Source organism: Ischnura elegans, chromosome X (assembly GCF_921293095.1).
Source record: "Ischnura elegans chromosome X, ioIscEleg1.1, whole genome shotgun sequence".
Lineage (NCBI taxonomy): Eukaryota > Metazoa > Arthropoda > Insecta > Odonata > Coenagrionidae > Ischnura > Ischnura elegans.
The window spans coordinates 103,282,801-103,309,624 of record NC_060259.1 but is presented as its reverse complement, the minus strand read 5'-3'; the positions used below and the strand labels follow the sequence as shown (position 1 = coordinate 103,309,624).

At 39.9% G+C, this 26,824-nt stretch overlaps 1 protein-coding gene across 3 annotated transcripts in view; it reads left to right on the top strand.

Moving 5' to 3' along the window:
* LOC124171909 overlaps positions 1-26,824 on the top strand; it is a 129,536-nt gene that overhangs the window by 44,644 nt on the left and 58,068 nt on the right. For all 3 annotated transcript variants that reach the window (XM_046551319.1, XM_046551318.1, XM_046551320.1), the window contains exon 3: positions 9,834-9,864. In XM_046551319.1, coding sequence (XP_046407275.1) covers positions 9,834-9,864 — 31 coding nt within the window. The remainder of the gene's footprint in view (positions 1-9,833; positions 9,865-26,824) is intronic.

The following is a 26,824-nucleotide window of genomic DNA, read 5'->3' as shown; positions in this document are numbered from 1 at the left end:
GAATGGGGTTAGAGGAGGTATGCAGCCCTCGCCGATATATCTCGTGCTTGCGAGCCAAATAAACCTGCAGCATTCCGATGTCTTTGCGAATATTCCTCAACAGTATGCCCTCTGCTGGAGGAGAAGGTGCCAAGAGCCACCATATTTTATAAGCATTGTGTTTTTGCGGAGCCATGCTGATGCAAGCGGGGATGGAATCTGTCTAATCATTTGTATTCACCGCTTAAAGCGAAAGTTTTTTCCGTCGGTGACAAAAACATAAGCTTAATCATGGGATTTTTTCGAAGTTTTTAAATACATAATATTATGTGTCCATGTATTGAATTGTCATGTTTTATTAACTTTGGGAAAACTTCTTTTTGTGTTTAAATCTCTGCCTGTAATTGCCGTTATCGGCACTCTTGATGAATTTTTGAAATTATATTTCCTCGTGAAATAAACACTGATCGGGTTATTTCCGAAACATTACAATCACTGTTATTTACCCTTAATTTCCTGCTCACTGTAATCGGTTTTTGAAGGTGGAATATGTTCATCTGTTTGTCAGTCTATCGTATGCAAGTCTCATACAAAGGTTATGGCATAGTAGTGATACCATGGAAGAAGGAGGATCTTCCATGGTGATACCTCCCACAGCATAAGCTGCTACAACCTGATTCATAGGCGGATCTAGGGGGGGGGCACGGAGGCACGTCCCCCCCCCCCCCAGACCCTTAAAAAATATGGAAGATTTTAATGAAGTCCAATTATCATTGCGATCGTTTTGCATTACGAGGTATCCTTGTGCCCCCCCAGAACAAAATCCTGGATACGGCCTTGCTTGTGCCACCCCCAGAAAGAAATCCTGGATCCGCCCCTGACCTGATTCATATCCTCGGTACCTTCGTAAGCCTTGGAGGCTGCTCATCATCATTAGTCAACAATCCTAAGATTGGTTTGACGCAGCTCTCCATTTCTCTCTTTTATCCGCTAACTCTTTTGGCATATGTGAGGCATAATTGTTGGCGGTCTCCCATCGCCAAGTCACGGTATCTTCCCAGGTTAAATGTATCATTTAGATGGCCTAGCTTACCCAGGGATAGACCTCGGAATGCCGCCGTTTTTTGTCCACGACTGCTTATTCGACAAGTAAACTTGCTTATATCGTAGCTGACCTCTATATCTAGAGGTTGACCCACCAACCGCAACCCGGTGGACGCACTCGGTGGCTTAAAGCTCAGCCGCCAGTGGAAGCTGCTAAGTTGAGTAATCTGATAGGGGCTGAAGTTTTAGTTTCAGTGGCTATATAAATAGCTGATTTATTGTAGCTCGATGCAGGAAAATTTGAAAGTTTTGAGGATGTATAAAGAGAACCTGTGACCTTTCGTCAAGCTGGTTGACTTCACTATTTCGCTGAAGATGATCTACCAAACTACACATATTTGCAACCATTTATATTCCCTCCTCGTTTTAATTTATACTTTAAATATGGTCAAAGTAATCATATACGGCTTTATCTCATGGTAGACAATGTGACTGCTTTTTCATTTCATTCAGGGGTTTCATGCAGTCATCCCCTTCAGAGCGAAGTACGTGCAAGGCAACAGTTTTGTACTCACTCTAGCGGTTTGTGACGCTCTCAAAACCAGGTTTATTTCCCCATTTTCAAGTTTCCCCTCAATATCTTCGTGCGGTGTTTTCTCTAGCCGAATCTTTATCAAGATAACTCCTCATGATTGTAGTACCTCTGTTCTTTATGAGATTTGAAATACTTTTGGGAGCCCATGTCCTCTTTTTTGCCTCTTTTTCTATTGCATAGAAAACTTATTTGATTGATTACCCAATTTCAAATAGCTCTTAACGCGACTTATTGTGCCACACATCTTGGTATCTCCCCTACCTCACATCTCATAGTCCTCTCTATCTGACATTTCATCCTCCGCTTATCCATTCGTAAAATCAGGAAGAATGGCTGTGAGTGAGATTAATCGATGGGTAAAGTGCGCTTCTGTCTATCTCACCGTAATCTTAAAAACTATTCTTAAAATATCCTAAAGTTGTGTCCGTCAATATTGGTTTCTGGACATAAAATGCTATTTATGAAATGTATTAAATAAAGCACTCCCTCTTTTACGTTTTCTATGCTGATACGACCAGGGGTTGCATTAATTTATTGTTCCTTTTTATCAATATTATTATTGCTAAGGTAAAGAGGCAAGCATGCTAGATTCTCCCTCGATGAAAACGTCTGTTTTCCAAGACGCTTTCCTCTTTCCGCAGGAGTCGGATGTTAGTCTTTGCCGAAGAGCAGTCGGGAGCAAGCATGTTGACATGAGCCATTCTCGGCTCTCTCCCTTGTTGACCAGCATGAGTATTTGTCTCCGAATTCATCGGTCTTTCTCTCTCGCTGCGTGCCCTCCATCGGTGTCCGCATCCCATCCCCACGCCCTCTTCAACTATTGCCAACATGACTTTTCACTACTCAGGAAGTTCAACGGTGGATCGCACCTTAAAACAGAAGAGTTCACTATTTTCCATGCATGCGTGAAATAAATACAAACTATGACAGCTCAGGTTATGTATCATTTAAAAAGCTAAATTTGTATCTTAATTTTTCTTATATCGATCGCATGAAAGTTGAAAAAATATACGTAGAGCGAGGACCGTTAGGTCATGTGATACCTTCAGCCGCATTCTATCCTTGTGCATGCCCAACGTCGAAGTAAGCGCACGGAAATGTTGGTACCACTTTCCTTTATGATCACCTAATATATTCTGCACTATCAGTTATGGATGCACATTTCACAAAAAATATGTAATATCGTTAGCTGTTGCCAATAAAGTATAGCGTCGAGTGAAATGAATGTCTCCTTTCTTACCGGAACACTTATATCCTTATTGTGCTGTTTAATTGTTTTACCGGTAATTTTCTAATTCTTGTGGTGAAGGGTACCATTTCGGGAAAAGTAAATAATATTTGGCTTTTTGACTGTGGGCAACTAGTAATGTTGGAAAAAGTATTTGATAAATATGCGTTTCGATGGTGAACATAGGTATAAAAGTCTGTGTACATAGTGTCCATACCAAATGGTTGTTAATTTTACTGTTGAGTATTCAATCCAAATTTTCGATGGCCCGTATTTTCTAAGTTTAAATGTGATAGATATTCGAGGCTTTTTTGGAGAGTAAGATAACTGACAATGAGTGTGATGTAATCGTATTCTTCGTCTTCACCAAATAACTTCTTATATATTTATTTCGTCATTTAGAATGATTATTTCGTTTTAAAAGGATCGTATATCCAAATTTGTTTTTTTTCTTTAAAGCTTATAATTTTTAGCAGTAGTACGGAACTTCATTTCTGTTATAATTATATTTTCTGTGATTCAGGGGTCGATTGTACTGAGTGTAAGAAAACGGAAATGAAGGAATGAGTTGTCCAAGATAACATGAATGATTTATCCATTCCGAGTGACCTGCAACCTGTGAATTGGGCTCTCTTTTACTGGTAATAGGAACGGGCTCATGAATCTATTTGATACGATTGCCTGAGTTCGATGTTGTCAGTCAGTCTAGTTCCACGGAGTGGACGCTTAACATGAGGTTTTGTTTACCGTCATTAGTCACATGCATCGTATTATAATGCTGTCGATTGGCAGGAGTCAAAGTTTTCATTTTCGATTAAGCTAGAGTTGTTATAATTTTTAACATTTTTCCTTTTGTTTATTTCTCGAAAGTAAAACGTTGCTATCCGTACGATGGAGCAAAGTTTTCTCCGGTGCAACAGGCGCTCAACGCCTGCTATGTTTTTGTTGTTCTCCAAAATGAAGTCTCGGAGCAATTTATTGTTCCCAGATGTGTTTCATTTGTTCTGAAATTCGGAGAAAAATCTCGTGGGGCTCTGGGAGCGTGCATTCCTTTGAATGAGATAAGTGCTCTCTCAGTTGCTTAAGCGCCTTTCTCGTGAGCGCCACTTGCCGAGTGCTTACTCGCCGATTCGTGGGAACCGGAGTTGTATCTTTCCGTTGAGAGAGCCATGCTGTCTTGAGATTAGCTGCAGAAGTGGAATCTCGCCAATAAGTTTCCCGAGTGGAAGCCATTTTGGTGATCGTGCAATTCGTATTTCTCAATCGCTATCCTTATTTCGATGGACAAAAATATCTCTCTCGGTTTCGACGGAAATTGCATTTAATCGAAATGTGTTTTGTGTAGTACATGGTGGTTAATGTTGAGAAGTCGTATTGTTTTCGTTAAAACGGACTGGAGTTGGGAATTCTTGTGCCTCTTCCATCTTCAGCTTCCATTTTCTCGAATCAAAATTTTATTTGCGTTAAGATGATTTTTTAAGGTACTTTAATTTCTATTCATAGTCGTATCCGAGATGTCAGAAAAAGTTAAGTAAAATCTGTGAAGTAAGTTTACTTCAATCCATCTTATAATAATATTGGAGACATCTTCTTTCGCGATATTCGAAGATCAGCTTAAATTAGGGTTTGTTGGTGCTTGTTTATGGGTGCCTTAAATTTTTACCACTTTCGTAATGCATTGCACTCATTATTCCAATACTTTGAACTACAGGTTATAATTTTCATTTGACGTGTGGCCAAGCTTATCCTCTTTGTATGGAAAGAGGGACATTTTCCTCTCGCTTGTGCCCCAGTTCAATGATACTTTCCGGGTAGAATGACTCCATTTTGAGTTGAGCGAATGGAATGGAATATTGCTTCTAGTGGCTTGGCCCAGGAATCCTGGAATCGGAATCGCAGCTGCGTTGGGGCCCGCACTCCCTCAGCTGGCCTCGCCAGTCAGCCATACCATCACAACCATTGTGAAAGGGCACACTTTCGATTCAGTGTCCGCCTTTTCATGTGTGGAGTTACATGTGGAAAATTAGCCGATAGTGTGGCTGCAAGCTCAAATTGCTTTAAGTAACATAAACATCCCTTGCTTTTGGCCAATTACGCATCTCACGACTGCGTTAAAATCGTTTTCAGGGAAATTTCTGAGGTCTTTATTTCCACCATATTTTATATAAAAATTTCCCGGTGATTTGAATGTAACAAAGGTTTCTTGGGTTTCGCATCCTTTGGGTGATGTTTCCTTAAGACGCCGATTTTTCGGAAAACGACTTATTTTTCGCCTTCAGGGCTTCTCTCACTGCAGTATCAGGATTCTTACAAATTAAAACCCACCGTATTTTTCCCAGAAATGGCGCCTATTGTTGAAACGACTCGACGTTCCAAACAGTGGGTGCCATCAATCGATGCGAAGCCCTAGGGATTTTTTTGTATCTTCGATACTGCCCTGTCATTGCTCCTTCTTAGCTAAAAATGCCTGAACATCCTATAATTTAAAAAAATATAGTTTTAATATTTTAAAGAATATATTGCATTCTTGCTGGAACCTGCAAAATATCCTTCATTTATTATTTAACTGTTCCACCTCACCTTAAAGCAGTTTAATGAAACAACCAGTTTAATGGTCCTTATCTATGAACCCGTATTTTTTGTTGAAGAGACCCCTTTGTGCCTTGGCAGTAGCTTAGCGCCGCTGTTGCAGCATTGATGTTTAACATTTTATTGGTTAACGTTTGAAAGAAAGTAAAGAAAATGTCTTTGGTATTTTCGGTACAGAATTGGTATGTTTGAAAAAATCCTCAATTAAATAATCAGAATAGAAATGATGATGTGTTGGATAAAAAATGTTGAAGAAGGGTTGGCAAAGCGTTTAAGGCGGTAGTGTAGTCAAAAAAGTCTGCGGTGAAAGTCACCTTTAAAATATTTTATGTATCGCGTTGGTAATGCTTTTAAGGCGGGAAAGGTCATGAATATGAGATATTCTCTGCCGTTTATGGGTTGAAATTAAAATAGACTAAGTAAATTCGTGTGACTTGACAAAATAATATCTGTGCTACACCGATTTTCCTCGTAAAATATCATCAAAAAGTAAAATGACTGAACTACGTAGGCAGTAACGCTAAAAATGTCCCCCTTCGAGGCTTCCCTTTACGATAATGGATCTTCCTTTACGCCTAAGTTCTTGACATGGAATACACGGAATGTTTAATGAATTTTGTGTTCATAGTAATTGTTTTTGGCACCCCCACGTTCGGCGTATAGCATCATTTTACCACATTCGAAATTTCAAGACAACACGTCATGCATGCCTGAGGCAGAATATGACCTCGTGACCTTTGCGTTACCAACTTGATTGTTGTCCCCGGCACCTTCGACGCTTTTCACATCCCATCCAATCCCTTCCTCATAATCCGTTGTGGATTGAGTGTCGCACGTATTTCCTATAGTTTATTTGCGTATGAATAATAATACCTACTTCTGTAACTGATAACTTCAGGCTTCAATTTGTGAAACCTCTCCATATTGCAAATAAAGGAGTAAAACTTTGTCGGATTCACTATTATATCAATATGGGCACGACCCGGGTTTCGTAACGTAGTTACATCTTCAGGTGAAGCTGAATATATAACTACGTTAGGAAACCCGGGTCGTGCCCATAAAATGTAATAGTGAACCTGACAAAGTTTTAATCCTTTATTTCCAATCATACTTTTGCCGATGACGATTTGCTGATGACAATCATACTTTTACTTACTATTCAATGAAATGAAAATTTCTTCGAACTCTTAACTAAGCGCAATTGAACGTTAGCGTAGCAACTTTATTTATTTATGCTTGATGATGAATGTCGAAGTTTTTAATATTTTGTCATCTAACCCCATCACAATAAATGTAAAAAGTGTTTGTAAATAAAAGTGCTTCATGTAAAAGCTGCTGAAACTTAACTACTGTCCTTTTTTAACCTAATATCATAATTTATCATGTTTGTAATTATTTGTTCTTCTTCCTATTTGCCCCGAAAATTCCCCTGACAGACAGTAGAAAAACTATTAAGAGTGACTTAATCGGGTCATTGTTGTTGGTAAAATAAATTATTATTCTTTATCTTTATTTAGCACTCGATAAAGCAATTAACGTGAATGGAGCGATAACGGCATTTACTTCGTCGGATTTGGAAGAAATTGATTATTCAAATGCCACTGCTCGTAGTTGACTGATTCCATTCAGTGCTCCCCGTCATAATTTACATTTACGGAAGTTGTTCTCCCTCACTGAGTACCCTAAGGTGCAATTTTTTCATTAAATGCGAGCTTATAATTAGAAAACACGAATTCGGACCTTAAGAATGCCAATCAACTCATGCTTTAACGGCCGGTCAACGACCTAGTATTGTAATTAAATTAAATATTAATGCCTTAACTTTTAATGAAATGACTTACTGAAATATAGCAACAGCTTCGTTTAAAAATGCATTATCACTGTCTAGATTTTCGGAAAATTTAATTATAAGGAAGTCTCAGACTTCGTACCATACATATGATATCAAGTTGGTGTGGAAAGCAAAGCGAGGGTCATTACATTCAATCAATTAGTCTTTCTTAATGCCTTCCGATAATGAGTAGGTAAATTCATCTGGTATTGAGAGGTAGCTGATGGATGTGAGTCTTAAAGTTTATTTCCTCGTGCTATTATGATCGCTCCACCTTCAGCGACGCGTGTGGCGGCTGTTGTAAACACGCTGAGCGTTGGGTGGCATCACATTCGGTGGGCGATTGGAGAATCCTTGATGTTCGTGGGTTGATGGGTGGTCGGAATAGGTGCTCGTGCTTGCCTCGGTGTTCCCTCCCCATATCAATGATCTCGGTGTTCCCATGGAGAAAGCATTCAGCCGGAATCGATCGGGATTTTCTTTTTTCCGCTCGGCCTGCGAAAGCATTGCATCCGTTGGGAGGGGTTTGTTGGCATTACAGGACGACGAGGATCCATCCAACAAAAAAAATAGAAATGTTCTCTGGGGATGGCTTTGGAATGCGTTTCTAAATATGCTGTCGACGTGAAACTCGGAGAAATTCGCAGCTTCCCCATTTAAGTCATCGGAAAAAGTTTCCCCCGTGTTGGCCGAGGGAGACCGCACGCTTCTTCGTCGATGAGCCCTCCAACATTCGAGAAAGTTAACGACATCTTTGCCTCGCTGCTGAAAGAAGCTGACTTGGGTTTATCGTCTAACATACGCGGATTTTGAAGCAGATTTTCAAAATAATCGCATCTATTTGTTCCGTGACAATTGAAAGGTTAACTGCGGCAACAAATTAAAAACATTCGTTATATGTAGCATATTATAATGGTTAGTTATTTATGTCTTGATTACGATGCGAATTTAGTCTCCGTTAGTGAATAAAATCTAAGTTTCCACTTTTGATGGTACTTTTTAATGAAACCTAAAAACTGTAAATATGCATTCGTAGATGAGAAAGCATCTCCACCGCATCGACCTGAATAACTTAATGTAATGTAATAAAACCGTTCTACCGTTAAGTTCATTTTGGTTTCTAATGTAATCATACCATCGGGTGACCACCGCATCCGTACCCTGGGTGATTAAAAACTCACTCTGATGAGCGGCCATTAGGCAGACTCCGGGATTTTGTATTTGTCGAAATCTTCATGGTGGCTATCTGAAAGGTATTAACGTGGGCGTAAACGAGGAATCTGCTCAGTCAATCCCCTAAAGTCACGCCACTGGAATTCGAATCGATAATCCGAAACAGATTTAGATGGTCGCCTCAGAGGCCGGCGTGGATTTAGACGATGTGTCGCTTGATGAAGTCATTACTTTCTGTGCGCTCCCGTTACTTGGCATACCTCTCCCAAGCTGCGGTTCAAACTACTATGAGTTTTCATTGGCAATAATCACTGATTTAGCTGAATCAGCCTGTCTGGATACTTGACTTGGTGTCACTTACTCAGCGCTTGGCTGTTGGTCTAAGGGTGTCGGGTTCAAATCCCGGGTGAAGCCTTCGAACACCCTAAACAGAATCCTCATAGAGCGCGGTGGCTTTGTGGTGTATTTCTCAAAAAAGCCTTGAGCCATATCAATGGACCGCGGTTTCGAACTGCTTTAGATTCTTACATCATAAGCCCTCGCTCGTGCGAAGGCGTTTCAGCCACTTTGCGCCGTATCGTTCCATTAGTCGTTTTTTTCCTAAAGGTTAGAGTCGCCTGAATGACATTTATGTTTCACTCATCCACTCCTGAGCAGCGCATCACTCATGTCACACGCTCGAAGTATTGCTCGAAATTTTCCAAATTCAGTTGTATTATTTGTATCAGAGAGCAATTGTGAATCCATATCGGGTCATTATCGATAACCGAAGTCCTTGGAGAAGGGCTGCCTTCCTAATCTTCTTCCTATTCTTCCTAAGCTTCATGTTGTGCATTCTCATTATTTCATCTGATTTGTGAAATTTTTAACATTATGGTATCACGACAAACATTCATCATATTTACCTTTTATATTGGTGCAAGTACGTGGTGGTTTATATTCATGAAATTAGAACAGTGGCTATTTCCTCAACGTATATTTGTGCATTTGCGTAATTTAGGGTGTCTACACGGTGCAATGTTAAGTTGAATGTGTTCTTAGCGCATCTATTCACGCCGGTGAATGCATCGTGTGAATACGTCGTGTTTTTATGCATCAGTTGTGTGTAATTTAATTAATAATTTGCGTCTTTATGTAAGTGCATACTCTTTTTCCAAACTTTCTGGTGATTGTGAGATGAACTCTTTCTGCTTGCCGCCTTTGAAGAGAGCATCTTTGATATTCTTTTCTGATCATTATTGTGTAATTTATTCGATGCTTTATGTGCTCTATGTCAAAGAAAAAACCATTCCATCTGTATTCAAATACATTTCATTGAATATTCATAATTTTTCTATTTTTTTCTGTTATATTTCCGTTAAAAAATCTAATATTTGCTTCACATTTCATTTCAGGAGTCACAAAAGCTGTTCTCATGCCCAACCGGTAAGTACCTCTGTTGAATTTTCCTAGATTATATGAGTATCTATTAGTATATCGATTGCTCATCTTGATGAGTGGTCTTTGTGAGTATTATTAATGCATTCATCATTTCTCTCTGAATTTGTTTGAGTTTTCTGAGTTGTAATTCGTATATTCTATCGTTTCAAAAGTTCCTATGAGTTACAGATTTCACTTTACTCAATGAATGAAGGCCCTTTGCATTTTAATACTTATTAAGGCTGAAATAACTTTCATTTTAGTGTATGTTTAATCCAGTTGAAAGTCTATTCCTGTACATTTCCTCTTATTTGCACATTACAATTTTTGTGTTAGATTTTTCTTCCATTGGTATTTTTCAAATAATATGATGACTCATGGAAAGAAATTGATCTTTTTAATGATGTTAGTTACTTAAATTTGTTATGCTCAGTACTTTTTGTCTTATTTTATCGCTTTAATCGGTTTTCAGGTAAAGTATCCTTTGCTGAATGTATTTTCTCGCTAACGTTTGATTAGCATGGCCTTCAATTTTACCAAGTGTTCATGTTGTTTTGAAATCACTTTGTATACTGTATTTATTTTGTCTCGCCTCGAATTATTCTAATCATTGTTGCTTGAAATGACCAGAGCTGCGCTTAACCGTGTTATTCGTTTGATCGATGCCATTTTTTCACTATTTCCTTTGCTTCTGTGGCATATGGAAGCGACTAATTGGTTTACTGTTAACCCGTCTGCGCTCTAAGTTTTTTTCTGGTTCAGAAATCGTTCATTATTTTGTATTATGATTTATATGCGTAGGAAAGACTCCTCGTTGAACATTTCCGCATTTTATTCTGTGGAACCGCAAGTAAAACCCGGTGCCATATGGAACCGCTGGGCGTTAATTCGGTTAACACTGGTATTTCGATGCGCATTCTAACTCTGTGAAAACCGGTTGATTTGTTTTATATTTGCCGTTTTTGAGTTATTAGCTACAAAAAATTATACTTGTAGTGATAAAACATTGTAATAAGTTTATTTTTTGTACTGAGTCCGGGTTTGTGGCGCAAAATCACCCTTGACGTGAAATTATGTCTGATTTTTTTTAGGCTAAAACTTTAAGCAGAAATTTTGAAACCCTAAATTCAAATCAGAAATTACTCGCAGTTTTGATTGACAGTGAACTTTCTCTGCTGTTGTTTTTAGCGGATGGTACCTCGGATGGTACGAATCGTAAACAAAAAGTAGTTCTTGACGGAATTAGCTCTGATGTTGTAAAAGTTACATCAGGTGTTCCAAAAGGAAGCGTAATCGGCCCCTTTTGTTCATTATATACATTAATGATCTCTGCTCCCGCATTAGCAGTAAAATACGTTTATTTGCTGACGACGCTGTCATCTATCGCGAAATTAGTGATCACTCTAACTATGAAATTCTATCATCTGACTTAAACAACGTTCATTTGTGGAGCCAAGAGTGGGGACTCGAACTTAATCTGAGCAAATGCATGGCGGTACATTTCTTGCGGAAATCGTCCAACTCTTACCATGTTTATGCAGTATATAAATATTCTTTATACATATAAAGAACATTTGCGGCATAGCCCTGAAGAAATTAGGATTCGTCAAGCGTATTGTGGGAAGATTTTCGGATGAGAAAGTAAAAGAAAGGTGTTATTTCGCTCTCGTCCGACACCACCTTGAATATGCAGCGAGCGTATGGGATCCGGTGCAGAAAGACTTAATCCACGAACTGAATAAAATACAAAGGAAGGCTGCGCGTTTCGTCAAAAACTGCTTCGGGCGTACAGTGTTACCCAGATGTTAAGCGAATTAGGCTGGGAGCCGCGGGAGACTCGGAGGCTGCGCGCTAGGCATAGATTGCTTGATCAATTAAGAATGGATATCTTTAAGAGCGACACTGAGAACATAATATTATAGCCACATTATATTTCCAGGTCCGATAGAAGCGATAAATTAAGAGAGATGTTTTGCCGAACGGATAGATATGGGAATTAGTTTTACCCCCGAACCGTAAAGGACTTCAATAAACGCTAGTCCCAACTTCGTTAGAGCACTTCATTTTTTTAGCTGTAAACGGCTGGTGCCCTAACACCCCCTGCCACACGCCTTTTAGGCGGCTTGCGGGGTATTATGTAGATGTAGATGTACCTGTGTCTCGTGGTCGTTGTCGAGTTTTTGGTCTGGGTTTTTTCAATGCCGATATAAGGGAAGCAGCTCTTCTTCCGAGCGTTATCCTGAGGACACCCTGTCCCACCCACCCACCGCCCGTATGGAAGGCTGAATAGCCTTTTTTGAATATATTCGCCGGGAAGGCATCAGATTTTTACCCTGTCCCATTTGTTTGATCTTGTCGCCCTCGATAGTTGCCGTCGGCGAAGGGAATGAGCCCCCAGGCGTTGCCGTCGCTCTTTCCCATCCAACTGGTTTTTCTCTTGTACATGCCCCTCGGCACCTTTTTTTCGTCTTAATTTTTTTATATCGATTTTTTCCCTCATAGAGTGTCTTTCGGATGCTTTACGTTCTATTCAATTACAATTTCTACAACGCGTACTGCGATGGAAATTGTTTTCATATATGAGTCCGAAGTTCCACATTTCTTTGGTAATCCTAGGAAAAAACGATTAGGGCTAATATATTGGCAAGCTCATTTGGTTAGGAATCGAAATGTTCTTTGAGGCGCAAAGTAGTTTACCTTCACATCTAATTTTTGGAGGATTGGTAAGGATAGTGCGCAGGAAATGTTGAGTCAAGCTTTAGAGGGTGTTTGCGTCATTGGGAATTCGACAAGTTCCCACCCAGGTCTAACAATACGTAGAGGAACTGATGAGGTCATGAAGGAAAGTTCGCAGTATGATGAGTATCGAAAGAATGCTTTATTGTATCTATAGGTTCGCACTAAGATATTTTTCTCCCGATTATTCAACATTTAACTTAGGTATCGTTTTCATGCATTCGTCAAATTGAGACTGTTCTGCTATATCACCCTCGACGCGATATCATTTCCTCTCAGTTGAAAATTATGAAAAAAAGATGCAAAACTTGTCGTTATGTCAAAATATAACAATTTAAAAAAATCACTCGATGACTAATTGGGAAGAAGCGAACAACATCAGATTGGAGCTGTCAAGAATGTCCACATCAACACTTCTTGGTGGAAGATATTCAGGCACATTTTATCCATGTATTATATTATTCCAGCCAATAAAGTTATCGACATGAGCCTTTTCCAGTTTCCAGTCAACCTATGTCTACATATTTTGAAACTCTGGCCACTCTTTTGTTGATCCTCAGCATACCAATGATTGAGAATTGATTCTGCGGTAAAAACAGGAGAGGGAATTAGAAGAAAAATAGAGGGATGTTGAACTGTATCTGTTCCTATTACCAAGGTACATACATAACTCGTATGAACATGCACGTTGATAAGCGGCGTCAAGGAATACCTCGTCTCGAGTTTGCATTCAGCTTATTTATTATCAGCCTCAAATATTTAAGAAGAATTAAAAGGGAATGATGTTACTGTTGCCGTTGAGGACTGTGGGCTTTCAATGAGTGAATTTGTGCCTAAAAATAGCTGGAGGATGTTGGGTGTTTTTCAGTGGCGTGAATAAGATTTTAATTTGGGGACTGATGAGCGTGGAAGGAGGCACTATCGGGGGCCCCAACAAAAAAAACTCTTATATTGTTGTGTTGTTTCTAGTTTTTCTATTTCAAATTGCTATATTTGAAATTCATGATTGTATTCATTTTGCTGAACTGTTGTATGTACAAAAAATCGCGGTATTTTGAAAGTCTATAGTTAAACAACTGATATCTATGAATATTGTTGTGAGCCTTTTGTGAGTGATTGATCACCCCCTCATTCACACCACTGGTGCTCGTGGATGCTTCGTCAAGAAACGGCAGAGGCGAAGACGGCTCACCGCCAACGTGAGTTTGCATCAAAATGGGAGAAAGAACGAAAAAATATAATGACTAACATTTTGTGAGATAATCTACCATCTATCAAAAGAGGGAGGTGAATTTGCGAAAAAAAAGTCATCAGTTATTTCTATTTATGGATTTGTTGCCGATTCGATGTTTCTCATTGTCTCAATTTCATTGAAGGGGAGTTTATCCATCGTTTGAAGTTCTTATATCAATTCAGGGAAGTATATTTCCTTTCATGTTGCTGTATGAAAATTTTCAACTTGTGTAAATTCCTTCGGGATAACAGTTATAGCGCAGCGAGGCCCGTGTTCTTCTCGCCAACCTGTTCTTGCTGGGCATTCTAGAACTGGTTGTGCTACCTCACTCTCATCCATCAAAGACCACGCTATAATATTTGAGTGCCAGAATTGACATAGCATTTAATGAAGTCGTTCATTGTTTGGGAGAAAAACGAATTTCCCAACAACCCGTTCGGCAAAATATATCTAAAATTTTCTCGTTTCTGTCGGGCTTGGAAATACATTGCGGCTCTAAGGTGATGTTCTACTTATCTCTGTGAAAGATAACTGCTCTCAATTGCTCAAAGCAATCAAAGCCTAGCTTTTAGCATCCGCATCTCCAGCCTATTTCGCGTAGAAGCTGTGTAACTCACTCAGTCCGCTCGTTGTAGTAAAGAATGTGTTGACCGCTGAACAGTATGCCTGGTAGTATGTACAAATGGGTCCTAGTAAGTCATAGCTTTTTTATAGTTGAGAATTTATTGTGCAGTGTGTGTTGGAGCTCAGAGAAGTGTCTTGGAAGTCGTTCCCGAGGTGCGCATGCGGTTTTGGGATGCTTAAGGAAGCGGCTGGATGTTCATTTCCCAGGAGTGGCACCTCGGCAGGAGTGACGTTATGCGGCTGCTGAGATCATTCCTGCGATTGCTCATTTTGTCCAAGTGACGAAGGCATTCATTCCTCCAGTGCTCCATCATCCAGTCCTCGCTTTCACTCATGAACTCTCCTTGTTGGCTCACTGAAAAGATTATACCCTTCACCTTTGCCGCTCTAGAGTTGAACGCCTGGAGTGTCCTCGAGTAGACAGTCTGTTTGGAGCCCTGATAAATGTTCTTTCCAAGAACTCCATAAGCTGGTCATCCACAACGAAAAATTCGTTTCCCTAAAAAAGTTAAAACAATTCTTTCTTTCGATTAAAGAATTATTTTTGGCGAATATCATTTACGTTGTGGAGTGTATATCGGTTTTTATTGAAAGATATTGCTATTACTTCATCGCTAGCCATTTGCCGAGTTATTTATTCAAGTTTCAACGCATTCAATTGTCTGTAGATGTGTTTGCCGTCTCTTTATAGTATGAATGCTCCTCTAAAAGCGATGTAGAAAATGGAGACCAACTGCTCGATAGCCTGCATTTTGCTTTAATATCCATTTATCTTCTCATCTGTGCATTTTAAAATCCCCCTCATTTGTTCGTCATTCAATTCTTGGGTCAGCGTTACAATGATATCCTTTTTGAGTTGTAAATTATTCGTGTTTATTTTCATTAATTCACGGCTATTGAATTGTGGATCATTTCGAATGAGTACTCGTAGTTGAGAGTCGCGAGTGTTGTTTGTTCTTTCTCGTGGTCGCCATGGCTACATCATCTATTTCAGCTCATTGTCAACACTCGCTGTTCCGGTAACCCATTGGAATGGAAAAATTGCGACTTTAGTGAATTTGCAATTAGAACATGACTTGATCTGAATTTTCCTCATGCTCTCTAGCCCTGAGAAAGCATTATTCACGGTTAAGTACTTCATAACTCCAAATTGTAATCCTCTCGCAAGCCATTGATGCTAAGGAGATCTAGTCGGGCCTTAAACAGAAGATTTGTATTTTGAATAGGAAGTTGATTGAACTGCAGCTGTATTGGCCACCATTTTAATCGAAGGCAGTGGTTACTCAGCGTTTTCTACTCTTGAAATGATCGATCGATTTATTGATGAATAGCGTTCATGTCGATCATTGGGTGAGGTTTCAAAAGCTCCAATCCCGGCTACCTAAGTGTGTGCATTTCCCAAGAAATTGTTTCGAGGAATATTTTCGGGTTCGAATATCCAGGTCAGTGATAATATCCCTTCGCTACCGAGGTTCATCAATGTATAATATTTAAAAATTTTATGAATATAGTTCGGTATGGGCCTAAAAATCTTACCATCTATAGTTTGATTCCTGATCTCAGCGAGTTGATATTATTTTAAAATTTTCACATTTGCGTGGTTTATCAATTGAAATATTTTTCCTTTGCTTGGAATTTTTCCGTAACCTTTCCGAATTTGAATCCTACCCAGTTGCTGATTTTTGGGCAGATATTCAATGACTGAGACATTTAAAGTTAAAGAGATATATTATTTTTGTTCAGCACCATTGCTTGATCAGTAATTTATTTCGTATGCATATCTTGCGTGCACTCAGAGTTGCGAGTCTCAGTCTGCTAAAACGGTGCTTAAAGAACATGCAATGCATATTTATTTAGCGCTGCCGTGAAGTGAATGCTGTTACCGTAGTCAAGATAGAGCAGGTAAGCTATGCGAGGAGAATAAGTGGCAAATGAAGGACAGGAAACGCGCCTTAATTGCCCTCGTGGCAGCGTTTTCCATCGTTTTCAATATAACGGTGAATATCTTGCGAAACGCACCATATGCTCTCAAAGGCAAGTGTTATTGATGGTGAGGCGACCGACCACCTATATATCTGGTGATTCCGCATCAAGACCTCGTGTTATATTTTACTCGCCACGTCAATATTTTCGAAATTTACTAAGGCGTTTTTTTTATAATCACAAAGGATTTATTTCTAATTTAAATGGGCATCAGAAGACAAAATAGGGTTAGTTTCGTTGCTTTAAAGATTTCATCTTAGTTAGTCATCCAGCATTCAAGACTGCTGTTAAAGCCTTTTACTCCTGCCGGAAAAAATCGAATGTAAATGTGATGGAAGATGTTTGGGAGTTCTAATTTTGTATCTTTTTAAGATTACTCCTGGCCCAATTTTTCCCACCTTTAGTGTCTAACATCTCATTTTATGACCATACGACGTAAAACAGACTATATAAAGAGTTCCTGCGGGTGTTTCCCCAGACAATAGAAAATGGACCCGTTTCCGGTACCTTTAAAAATTTATATTCTGAATTGTCGTCTGATAGTGAACGGGAAAGAGTTTTGGTGGGCATTATTTAATATTGCTGGTCGCAGGCTCTAAGGAAACATCACTTCCGCGCAATCATTCCGTTGTCAAATCATTTCTAGACTTGCTAGCCACCGGGCTAGCAAGTCTGAAAATGATTTGACCCTTATGAACATATATATGCCTGCATCTCATAATTAAACATTTTACTTCGTTATTTTCTCCAGAATGAAGTTTTAATATTTGAGCTACTGGAAATTTTTGAAAATTGTGTATTATGGAAACCTCGAAAATTTCAAGACGTTGCATTAATTTGAGCACGAGTAACGCGTGACATAAAAAGGAAGGAATGCAGCATTGATGCGTCATGCATCTAGCCGGAATATTCAAGGGTAATCCGCTCTTGCCCTGGCATTGGAGCTATTTTCTGGGATTTTAATCCATTTGCACGAAAGTAGGCTGCCTCTCTCTTCTTCACTATGACGGAAGCAAGAGCACTGGGATTGTGTAGCCTCCTCGTATTACCTTAAGAATGCCTACTTTTCTCTCCTTTAATCCATCTCCTCGCAGTACCACCACTTGGCATTGCTATCCGCAATTTAATGTCTTCCAGCGTGCCGAAGTGAATCCTAATCATAATATATGTTGCGCTTTACTTTCCCAGTCGATGAAAATTCCATTGTGTGCCTCCTCAATGCCATGTTATGTCGTGTCTCACCATCTCGATACGTCACACCTTTACCTCCAATATCTTGAAAGTTCTTGTGAGCCCCGTGATCGTAGATTTCCCAAATATATCCCTCCAATATATCCGATATACCAAGTGTCTGATTCAGCATTATAAGTGATCCCTCAATTATATATTTCAAGCGCCCGCTGTGGCTGAATTTTTCTTTTTTTTCCCGTTTGATGTAGTAACCCTCTCGTCCACTTGGCTTGGGCAAGCAAACACTCTGGGATAGTGAGAACACCTATTTTGTGTCGCTATTAAACATTTCCGCCTCAATTTGATAGTGTTGAGCTAATTGGTGTTTTGTGCTTGTTGTAATCACCATTCTCAACTCCATTTTACTTAGTTCGATAAACTCGTCAAGAGTAATTTCACGCATACGTGGTCGGTAATGTTTTCTCCCACCGCTCAGATCGCTATCAACCAATCCATGTGCTGTTCTCATTGTTTCCGGCGACTTCCCACTCGGAATATTCCGAGCCGTTTCCGAATCCCTCGCCGGTTGGCAATCGGTCCATCGTCGCCTCCATCGCCACGCTGGCGCAATCTGGATCGGGTGAAAGTGCCTGCGGCCGCTTGACTGAGTCGCCGACCGGATGCTAATGGCGCTCCTAGCAGGAACAATGAGGATTTACCTTTCCGCGGCATTGATGACGGAAACGAATTAAATGGGTCGTATCGTAACTTCCCCTACTGCGGCGCCTGCATCTTCCTATTGGCCCTCGCATTCTGCCATTCTCTCTCTGCACACCTCAATTCTTTGTCGGTCCGTAAAGTTTAGGGGGGCGCATCACTCCCGTTCGAGCAGCAATTTTTTTTTCTCGAAGGATTCCTCGTTTAAATTTCGCTATCATCTTGAAATTTCTGGTCAATATCTGGTTTTGATAGAAAAGCAAAATCGCGCTACACTTAAGTATGCCATTTTATTCTGAACTCATCAGAATTGGGGTGGAAATAAAGATAACCAAAATGACATCGCTGCTTAACACAGTATCCGGAAGTTATTTTGATTACAAGAGGACTGCATAGAGGAACTCCAACTCCATCCCATAGAAGGCTCATTTCTTTTTCCACTTCGGTCGCATTTTAATCGGGTTTCAAAAATGTCCGCGGCGCGGTGTTAAGTCTAATGCAATCCACTTTTTTCTTCAAACTTCCAAACGCATTGTTACCCACTCAAAACTCTAGTTTTATGTGGCGATGAATTGGGGTTCGCAATCATTCGGTGACTTATATCCGATGAACTTGTCTGGCGGTATTCAATCCCCTCAGCACACCAGAAGCAGTGCTCGTGCATCTCTGTGAGCTCAGTATGGGTCTTTATAATTTGAACCACAAATGAGACATTCTTACGTTAGAACACAATCCTCAGTTACGTCGGAAAGAACAGCTCAAACCACGCGAATTATCTCGGCAATGCCAGCTTACAGCTTTTGCTTAATGTCACCAAGGCTAGTATTCACTTTTATTTTGTACTATTTTTCTTATTAATTTTAATTCTATGTGACTTAAAGCTCAATCGTACAAATATCATTTAATATAATTCAATAATTATCATCGTATAATAGTGAACCTTACAAATTTTTATTCCTTTATTTCCAAATATCGTTTCCCTGTTTGCTTCAACTATTCCTCCTTTTAATGTATTTTCCTGGAGTCCCGTATAGTTGTGTATCCATTGCACAAAGGTGTAGGTGATTATTTTCAGTTAATCTTTTTAATGATATACGGGAGTAATGAGGTGGATAGTGTCCGTGACTATTTCTTTTGCGTGCTGAAGGCATTCATTTGGCACTCACCTTCCTTCCACCTCGGTTCCTATTCTTCCCTAGACTTCGTCTCTGGAATTTCCTCTTCTAACGGTGAACATTTCAAGCATGCCATGCCTTATCGATGCGCTTATGACGAACCCGTATATCCGCACCGTTAGCTCTTTCATGTCACTGGCACCGCCCACTTCATCTGCCACTACATTGAAATATATATTACGCCTTTGCGTCGCGCTATACCTCCTTGTCTTGAGTCGAGTAAGTTTTTTTGTGCGATTGCGAAATCGCTGTTGATTATCTCTGGTGAAAAATTCGGCGGTACGTATGACGTTTGCGTTGCGGCAGGGAGTGAAGGACGAAGGGAAAGTGGAGGCTCATTGGCGCGGCGCGGACGGGATGCCGTGAGACGTTTATCACAATGGTTTCCGTTTGCTTGAGTTGTGTTGCCTCGGCGGCGTTTCACACATCATGGCGTAATGCAGTGTCGCGGTGGAGACCAACCCTATCCACCTGCTCGAGACGAATGCCGAGTCAATTGCTATTGCCCACACCCAATCACTGAATTTCCATTTAAATTTTGCTATCACATCAGCCTTTCCTATTTCAATATTTCCATCGTGGAAAATAAAAGAATAAAACTTTCTAATGTGCTTCTGCTCTTTTGATGCTCATTAATTGCTTTGGGAAAAAATTCGGGCCTTTCCGGGCCACTTCACAGACCACTACGCTAGACAAAATGAATTAATTCGGATAGTTCTTCCGCATAGATTTTCCTAAAAACTAAAGGTTTGCAGGTTTTATGCTTTAGTATTCGCTTATCAATGACGATTCATGTCTCATCACTCTCGTTTTTAAATTATCCCTAAAAAATTCATTAGTCAAGGTGTTTCTAGTGGACGGCTTGAAAAAAACTTATCGATTTCAATTCCATGTGACTTACCATCGTGCTATCAAGGACTTTTTTTATGGATTGTTTAGTTAACGAGTAATGATTATTCTGGGTTTCGCATAAAAAATGAAATTTATTATTATAGAATCTTTAAACACTGTGAACGCGTTTCTAAGGTCAATTAATGTAGATATCCGTGTACATGAACAATTTCCTGATTCTGCTGACGGATCCAGTGTCAATACCAGCCAAAGAATTTTGGCTATGTTGCCGATATAACCTTGGATTTTGTTGATATCTCAGTGGTTGCAAAGCCTTAAAAAAGTGTTTCGAGTCTTATGTGCTCACCTCGTCCCGGCTTCTTGTCTTTCAAAAGTATGGGCATGCCACTCCCTACTTCCAAATTATAATTAAGTCCAGTATTAAACTGATGGTGCGAACTTGACATCGTTTGGGGACGCTATTCATTATTATCGTTGGTAGCACTAAACGTAAATCAAATTAAGGATTTAAGCATCTAAATATTTGTAATCACTGTTGAGATAAGTAGGGTGTAACTAGGAATATGCTGGGGGGTGAGAGGCCTAGGGGGCGACTCCCCCCCCCCCCAAGCAATCGGGTCCGAGAAAAATTTTGAAAAATGACATGCCTGGATGTGCAGTTTACATCATTTTGGCACTTAAAATTTAACTTTAAGTAGATGCAGTTATTATATATCAAAACTAGGCAATAGTTTCATACTAATTTTTTTTCTCTGAGCTTTGGGTAGGGATCTATCCCTCTCATCCCCCCATAGTTACGCCACTGGATAAGAGATTGAAACGATAATAGCAGGATAATAATAATGTTCAATTTGCCTCATATATACTTAAACTCCCTAAATATTGAAATAAGTTTCAAATGTGATTTCCATTTTGAATAGGGAAATATCTCCCTCGAACTACCTTAATAGTTCTTGTAGTAGTCACTTTCAGTGGTGAAGTTTTTCTCTCCGCTTTCCTCCGTCGTTGATAATTGCGAATCCATGGCTGCACTCTAGCTAAACTGAGTTCTGGAGACGGTGGCGGCGCGTAGACTGTCTCGCATCGCTGCTGTGGTTATGCAGTGTGACTCGGTGGCCGGCTTCCTCTTCATTCGAGGACGACAAACGAGGCTTGAACTCGACTGTCGCTGGAAACGTAGACTCAGAAATGAGTCGCTCGCTTTACGTCGGAGTTCAGTGCCTAAGGTGTAATGAAGAGAACGGGTATAATTTTTCATTTTTGCTTAATAATAGAGTTTTTCATAATAAAGAATTGAGTTGTGTATAAATTCGTGTCTCTTACGTGTACATATTGATGCGTGCCTTAAAACCATAGTCATTGAAATCATATGCGTATTAAAATCATTAATTAGCTAGATCAAAACATACCAGGTGTTTGTTTACAACTTTCTCTATTTTATTGAAGACGACTGAACTCTGCTGAATTTTGCATGAGCGAGAAGGTTATCAGCAATTCACAGCTGAGAAATTCATATTTAGGTGCATAGGAATCTTATCTCTTCCGACTTACGTAGTGGATATTAAACACGCAGATCGAGAGATGGCAACTTGGCCGTCGGATGACCTCCATGGCTAAGTTCCGGGCGTTTATACCCCCCCACCCTCCTCATGAATGAGATTAGATGCATTCCATTATAGAATCTACAAGATGTCCCGCAAAGAATGACCAGAGGCCTCACCCTGGTTGCTCTCATTGCCATACGATACCCCTTCGCAATGGCGTTCCAATTGTTACCAGAAAACCTTGGCCTACTTCCTCATCATGGATGGTCGCGACTGGGAAGAGATGCTGCGTTGAGGCACCGCAGCCCGATGCTCCTTTTTCTCCCGCCGACGCGTCCCTCAGAGCGGGGCAGAGCGCATGCGTGGAGCCTCACGACCGTCCGCCGGGGGAAGGGTCGTTGCCCCTTCTCCACCTCACTTGACAACACTCCGCGACCAGAAGGGTGGCAGCCCAATATGCTTCTGACCCAAATGCATCGCCATTGCCACGTGCACGAATTTTTCGGATTCTTGCTGGTCGGGGGGTTTTCAATTCATGTAAAATTTCGTCATCTGAAGCTTTCTGAGTACACTTTCTTGTCGAATACTCCGTGCGAGCACTGAACATCTACTTGAATTACGGTCCTCCGTGAATGCTCTTCGAAAAAGAGCTTTTATATTCTATATTCGATGAGTGTCCTCGCAACTTCTCTGTTCTTCTTGGCAATTTATCCTCGTGTTAATATTGTAAAAGCATCGTTGGGTTTTACTTGAGCCAATTTATATTTATTTCTCAATCTATAGTCTTAACCATTTCTTGTAAAAATATTCCTACAACTCTATTTTTCTGAGACATAATCGTATTATTTTGCTGTATATTTTGTTTTCCAGTCCTACATAATTCTATCTAACCATTGGCCCTGTATTTTATATTTCTAAAAAATAAATGAAATTGCTTTGCTGGCCATCATTCCGCGATATGAAATGTTCTTCTTTATCAACGACCTATTTTCTAATTATGAATAATGTTATTATGAACTTGAATCAATGCTGCCGTAAGCTGAATTTAGGAATTGGATAGCTCAAAAGTAGTATAGCTAATGTAATTTTATCAGCGTAACCGCGATATGTAGAGTTGTAGATTTATTCAGACTTTTATACCCGGCCATGTTTTTCAGATTTATAATTTTTCCCTAGCTTCACAGGGTTTCATAATTAAAAAATAAAGTCTAGGCTACTATCGCATACGATACTTGATGACCTTGGCAGTGTTTGTATGTATAAATATAGATTTAACTCTTACATCTTTTTCATGACACATCGAGGAAGACACTCGCTAAATATCTTAATGGCTGATGATGCACATGACCTTACCTATCCTCCATTTAACATACCAATAATAATTGATAATATTGTCTTCGCCATGTATTTAGAGGAGTCGAGGGCATAAATCCGCGAGTGATTGCTCGAAAATTTAATTCATTTAACAATTAATGTTGCTGGAGAAGGTCTTTGACCTCACCTTCTTCGAACTTCCTGTCTGCTGCCTGCAAATTGGGCCAAAGGACGAGTCGGGAACCACCTCTCCTAATACGAGTTGAGGCCATCAACGCCTCATTTTTGTAACTGAACGGGAATCGGTCCCTCATTCACTTGTGACGGATCGTCGAATAATATATGCTTTTTCACGGCACCTTAGAGGATGAGACCTTACCGTTGCGGAATATTAAACGAAAGCGAATGATGGCACCATTTTCGAACACATTTTGTATGGTGCTGCGGAGAAGCTGCATCAAATCATGTACGCAATACCCTGCACAAGGTAAACAAAACGGATCGCGAAATTTTTTTCCCTTTCCGCGAATATTAGAGGTGTGACCTGGGACGTGGTTTGATGCATACAAAGTCTCACCTTGACGTCGATTTTCATTGATTTAAGAGCTTAAATTATTCAATTAAAGCTTAGTACTAAATAATAATAATAGCCATTTTTTAAAAACAAACTTCCCATTCCGTGCCTGATCAAAAATGTTTTCTTAGGTTTCTACGGTATTGAGTGAGGGATATTTTCCACAGTACTAATTGAAAAACTCCTTTTTCTATTCTTCATTTTTAGTCTAGTTTTCATAACAATGGACTTCACATCTCGCTCGGCCACATCATTTACCACAGATAACCATGACATTTTTGGCATTCCATTTGTGTAGCTTTTCGATGCACTCCATTCTTGAGGATCGTCATTGGAAGAGTCGCATGGGATCTTTAATAGGTAGAACAATTTTTTTGTCTTCGTACACTCAAAGTAGTTCTACGAAAAAAGACTCAGTTCTGCAGTGGTCAGGCAAACTCTTTTATCTGAACCTTGCTTATTCTTCTGAAGTGCTAACTGCATTGTCATTTTCTCATCAAATTTAATCCTATCTTCATAGAATGCCAATGCCACCATATCCTTGCTAAGGTAGGTAATAGAAATGTTCTAAAACCTTTTATATTGCAGTATTTGCAATGCCTGCATTGATATATTTGAAGCAGATAAGTTCCTTTAACAATTCTAAATCGCTTTTTGGAGCAGAAGGAAGATCAGAGGTACTAAACTTCTGAAAAGCATAAATTATTGCAATAATGATACGAACTTTAAGGAGACCGCTCTCCTTAAATTAGCCATATGCGTAACTCTTGATTTTTTCCCTTTAGAGCACTGGTGTAACCCCAACATAACAAGAGAACCATAGTTAACGCAAAGTGAGTGAAGAGTATGAACTCGAACACGGTAATGAATTCAATCAGACACTCTAAAGTCATGATGGGAAATGTATACTTTATCAGGCAAATAAACAATGGAAGTAACTTAGTGTGCAAAAAAACAAATTACAGGTCTCACCTCCAGTATTCAGAGAAAGGAAAAAATATCTCCCGTTTGTTGCTGCCAACCCTATAGAATTTAAAGGGAGTTCAAGGCCCAGCTCGCCCCAATACGTCTTGGGGTAGAAGAAGGACTTAGGTCTAATCTGCTTCAAATATAGTTTTCTCCTGTTCCTTGCGGATAGGTCAACCATTCGACGAGTTAGAGAACCATTTGTCCAAAGTTGAGTACTGCGCTTATTTTCTGTGACTGAACGGGAACCTGCACTAACATCGCGGCGGATTGTTGCATAATCCATGTTTGTGCGTGGTGTTAGAAAATCTGTATTCTTGCCCTAGCCTAATTACAGATGAACTTAAAAGATAGTTGGATTTTGTCGACCAATTGTTCGTCTGAGGTCACCTGATGATAAAGGGTAATGGAAGTATTTTTGGAAAATTGCTTGTTAGTTTTAATTTACTTATATGTTAGAATTCCACCAAATTAAGCCTGAAGCAACTCTATATTCAAATTACGTTTGTTACGTGAAGAAGGCGAAACGGTTGGCTCAATTAGCTGCAAAGACTATCAACTTAAAAGTGCATGGATTGAATTACCCACCTTCTCTGTACCCTTATTTTTCACCTCGATAGAGTCGTTTAGACGATCTTAGGATCGTATTACTTTTTTAAATGCATGCTCGAATAGTATTTGTTACGGAACGCGTGGGTGCGAGCCCTCATCCTTGTTTTGCGTGGCTGAATTGGAACCGATACTATTCCATTGTTTCGAATCGTCGCTTCGCATATGCTTTTCCTCCGTTCCAGAAAACTTGAGGAATTGCCGCTGCTGAATTATGAAATCGTTTGATTGTAGGCACCCTTTTTACCCACGATTTTTTGGTAATGCAGAAAAGGCTGAGTCCAACGTTGAGCGTTCGGCGTTGAGGTGAGCCCGCGTGCAGGGAAGAATCCATGGCATTCCATGGGGCTGGCCGGGAGGGAAGGGCCCTCGAGGACCGGTCCAGTGAGGCCGTTACTCGACGGCGACCTCGAGACCTTCGGCACAGATTGAAGCTGGCCCCGCCACCAAATGCAGTGTCAACCGATTGCTCCCGTTTCTCGGATTGTCATCAACACCCTCCCGGGAAGTTTGATTACGGTAGTTTGCATCTGGCTAAGTGCCCGTGCCCTCGACTTTTTAGCGGCAGTGTAATGAGGTGTGAGGCATGATAATGGATCAGGCTTCTCGCACTGGGAATGTTAGATGGCCATGCTTGTGTATGGCGGTCACCAGTAAATTCTCTCAGCCACCGATTAAGGTGGGATGTGAATAACCATGTATGATAGCCAAACTATGGTGTGGAAATCAGTCTTTAACCATTAAAAGTCATTCTGATTTTCCTGACAAATATGAAATGTCCATTCAAAATAGCGAATAGTGCCATTGGGTAAATTTAGTAAATCAAAGATAATCATTTGCGAACGTTTCGGGAATTAATGAATTCTATTGTCTACTATTTAAGAAGTGCTTGAAGGTACAGTAGTCACATTTTATAGGTAATTCAACACATGGAGATCAATAACAGTTACTAATGAATGATTATGTGAGAATGTTAATAGAAGCGTAATTCACCATCGTTGATTCTGATTATGAATAAAAATGTTTATTGTTAATCTCAATACGTATTAAATGGAGTACTATCTTTAAAAACGCCGATGAATCAAATATTATTGATGCATCAAATTCGTTTAATTCAAAATCCATGGTAAAGGATGATATTTTGATTACCTACGCTGACCTTAACTGGCTCTTTTGAATGGATTTATAAGTCAAGGGGATAATAAGAATACTGAAATAGAGTTCATATGTAGTATTACAAAAAAACTGCGATCCAAGCTCTTCGACTTTTCGCTTTTGAATTGCCGGAAATTCCTTGGGGCAAGATCGCCGTGTTGACGAAGATCATGTCGCACTCATTGGAATGGTGACGTTTAAGAATGAGTTGGAGGGGAATATCTGTGAAAAGGGGATGTAGCTCACGGGTATCTGGTAGAATATGTGGAGCGTAAACGACTGATGTCAGTTATATAATTTTTCTGGCAGCTAC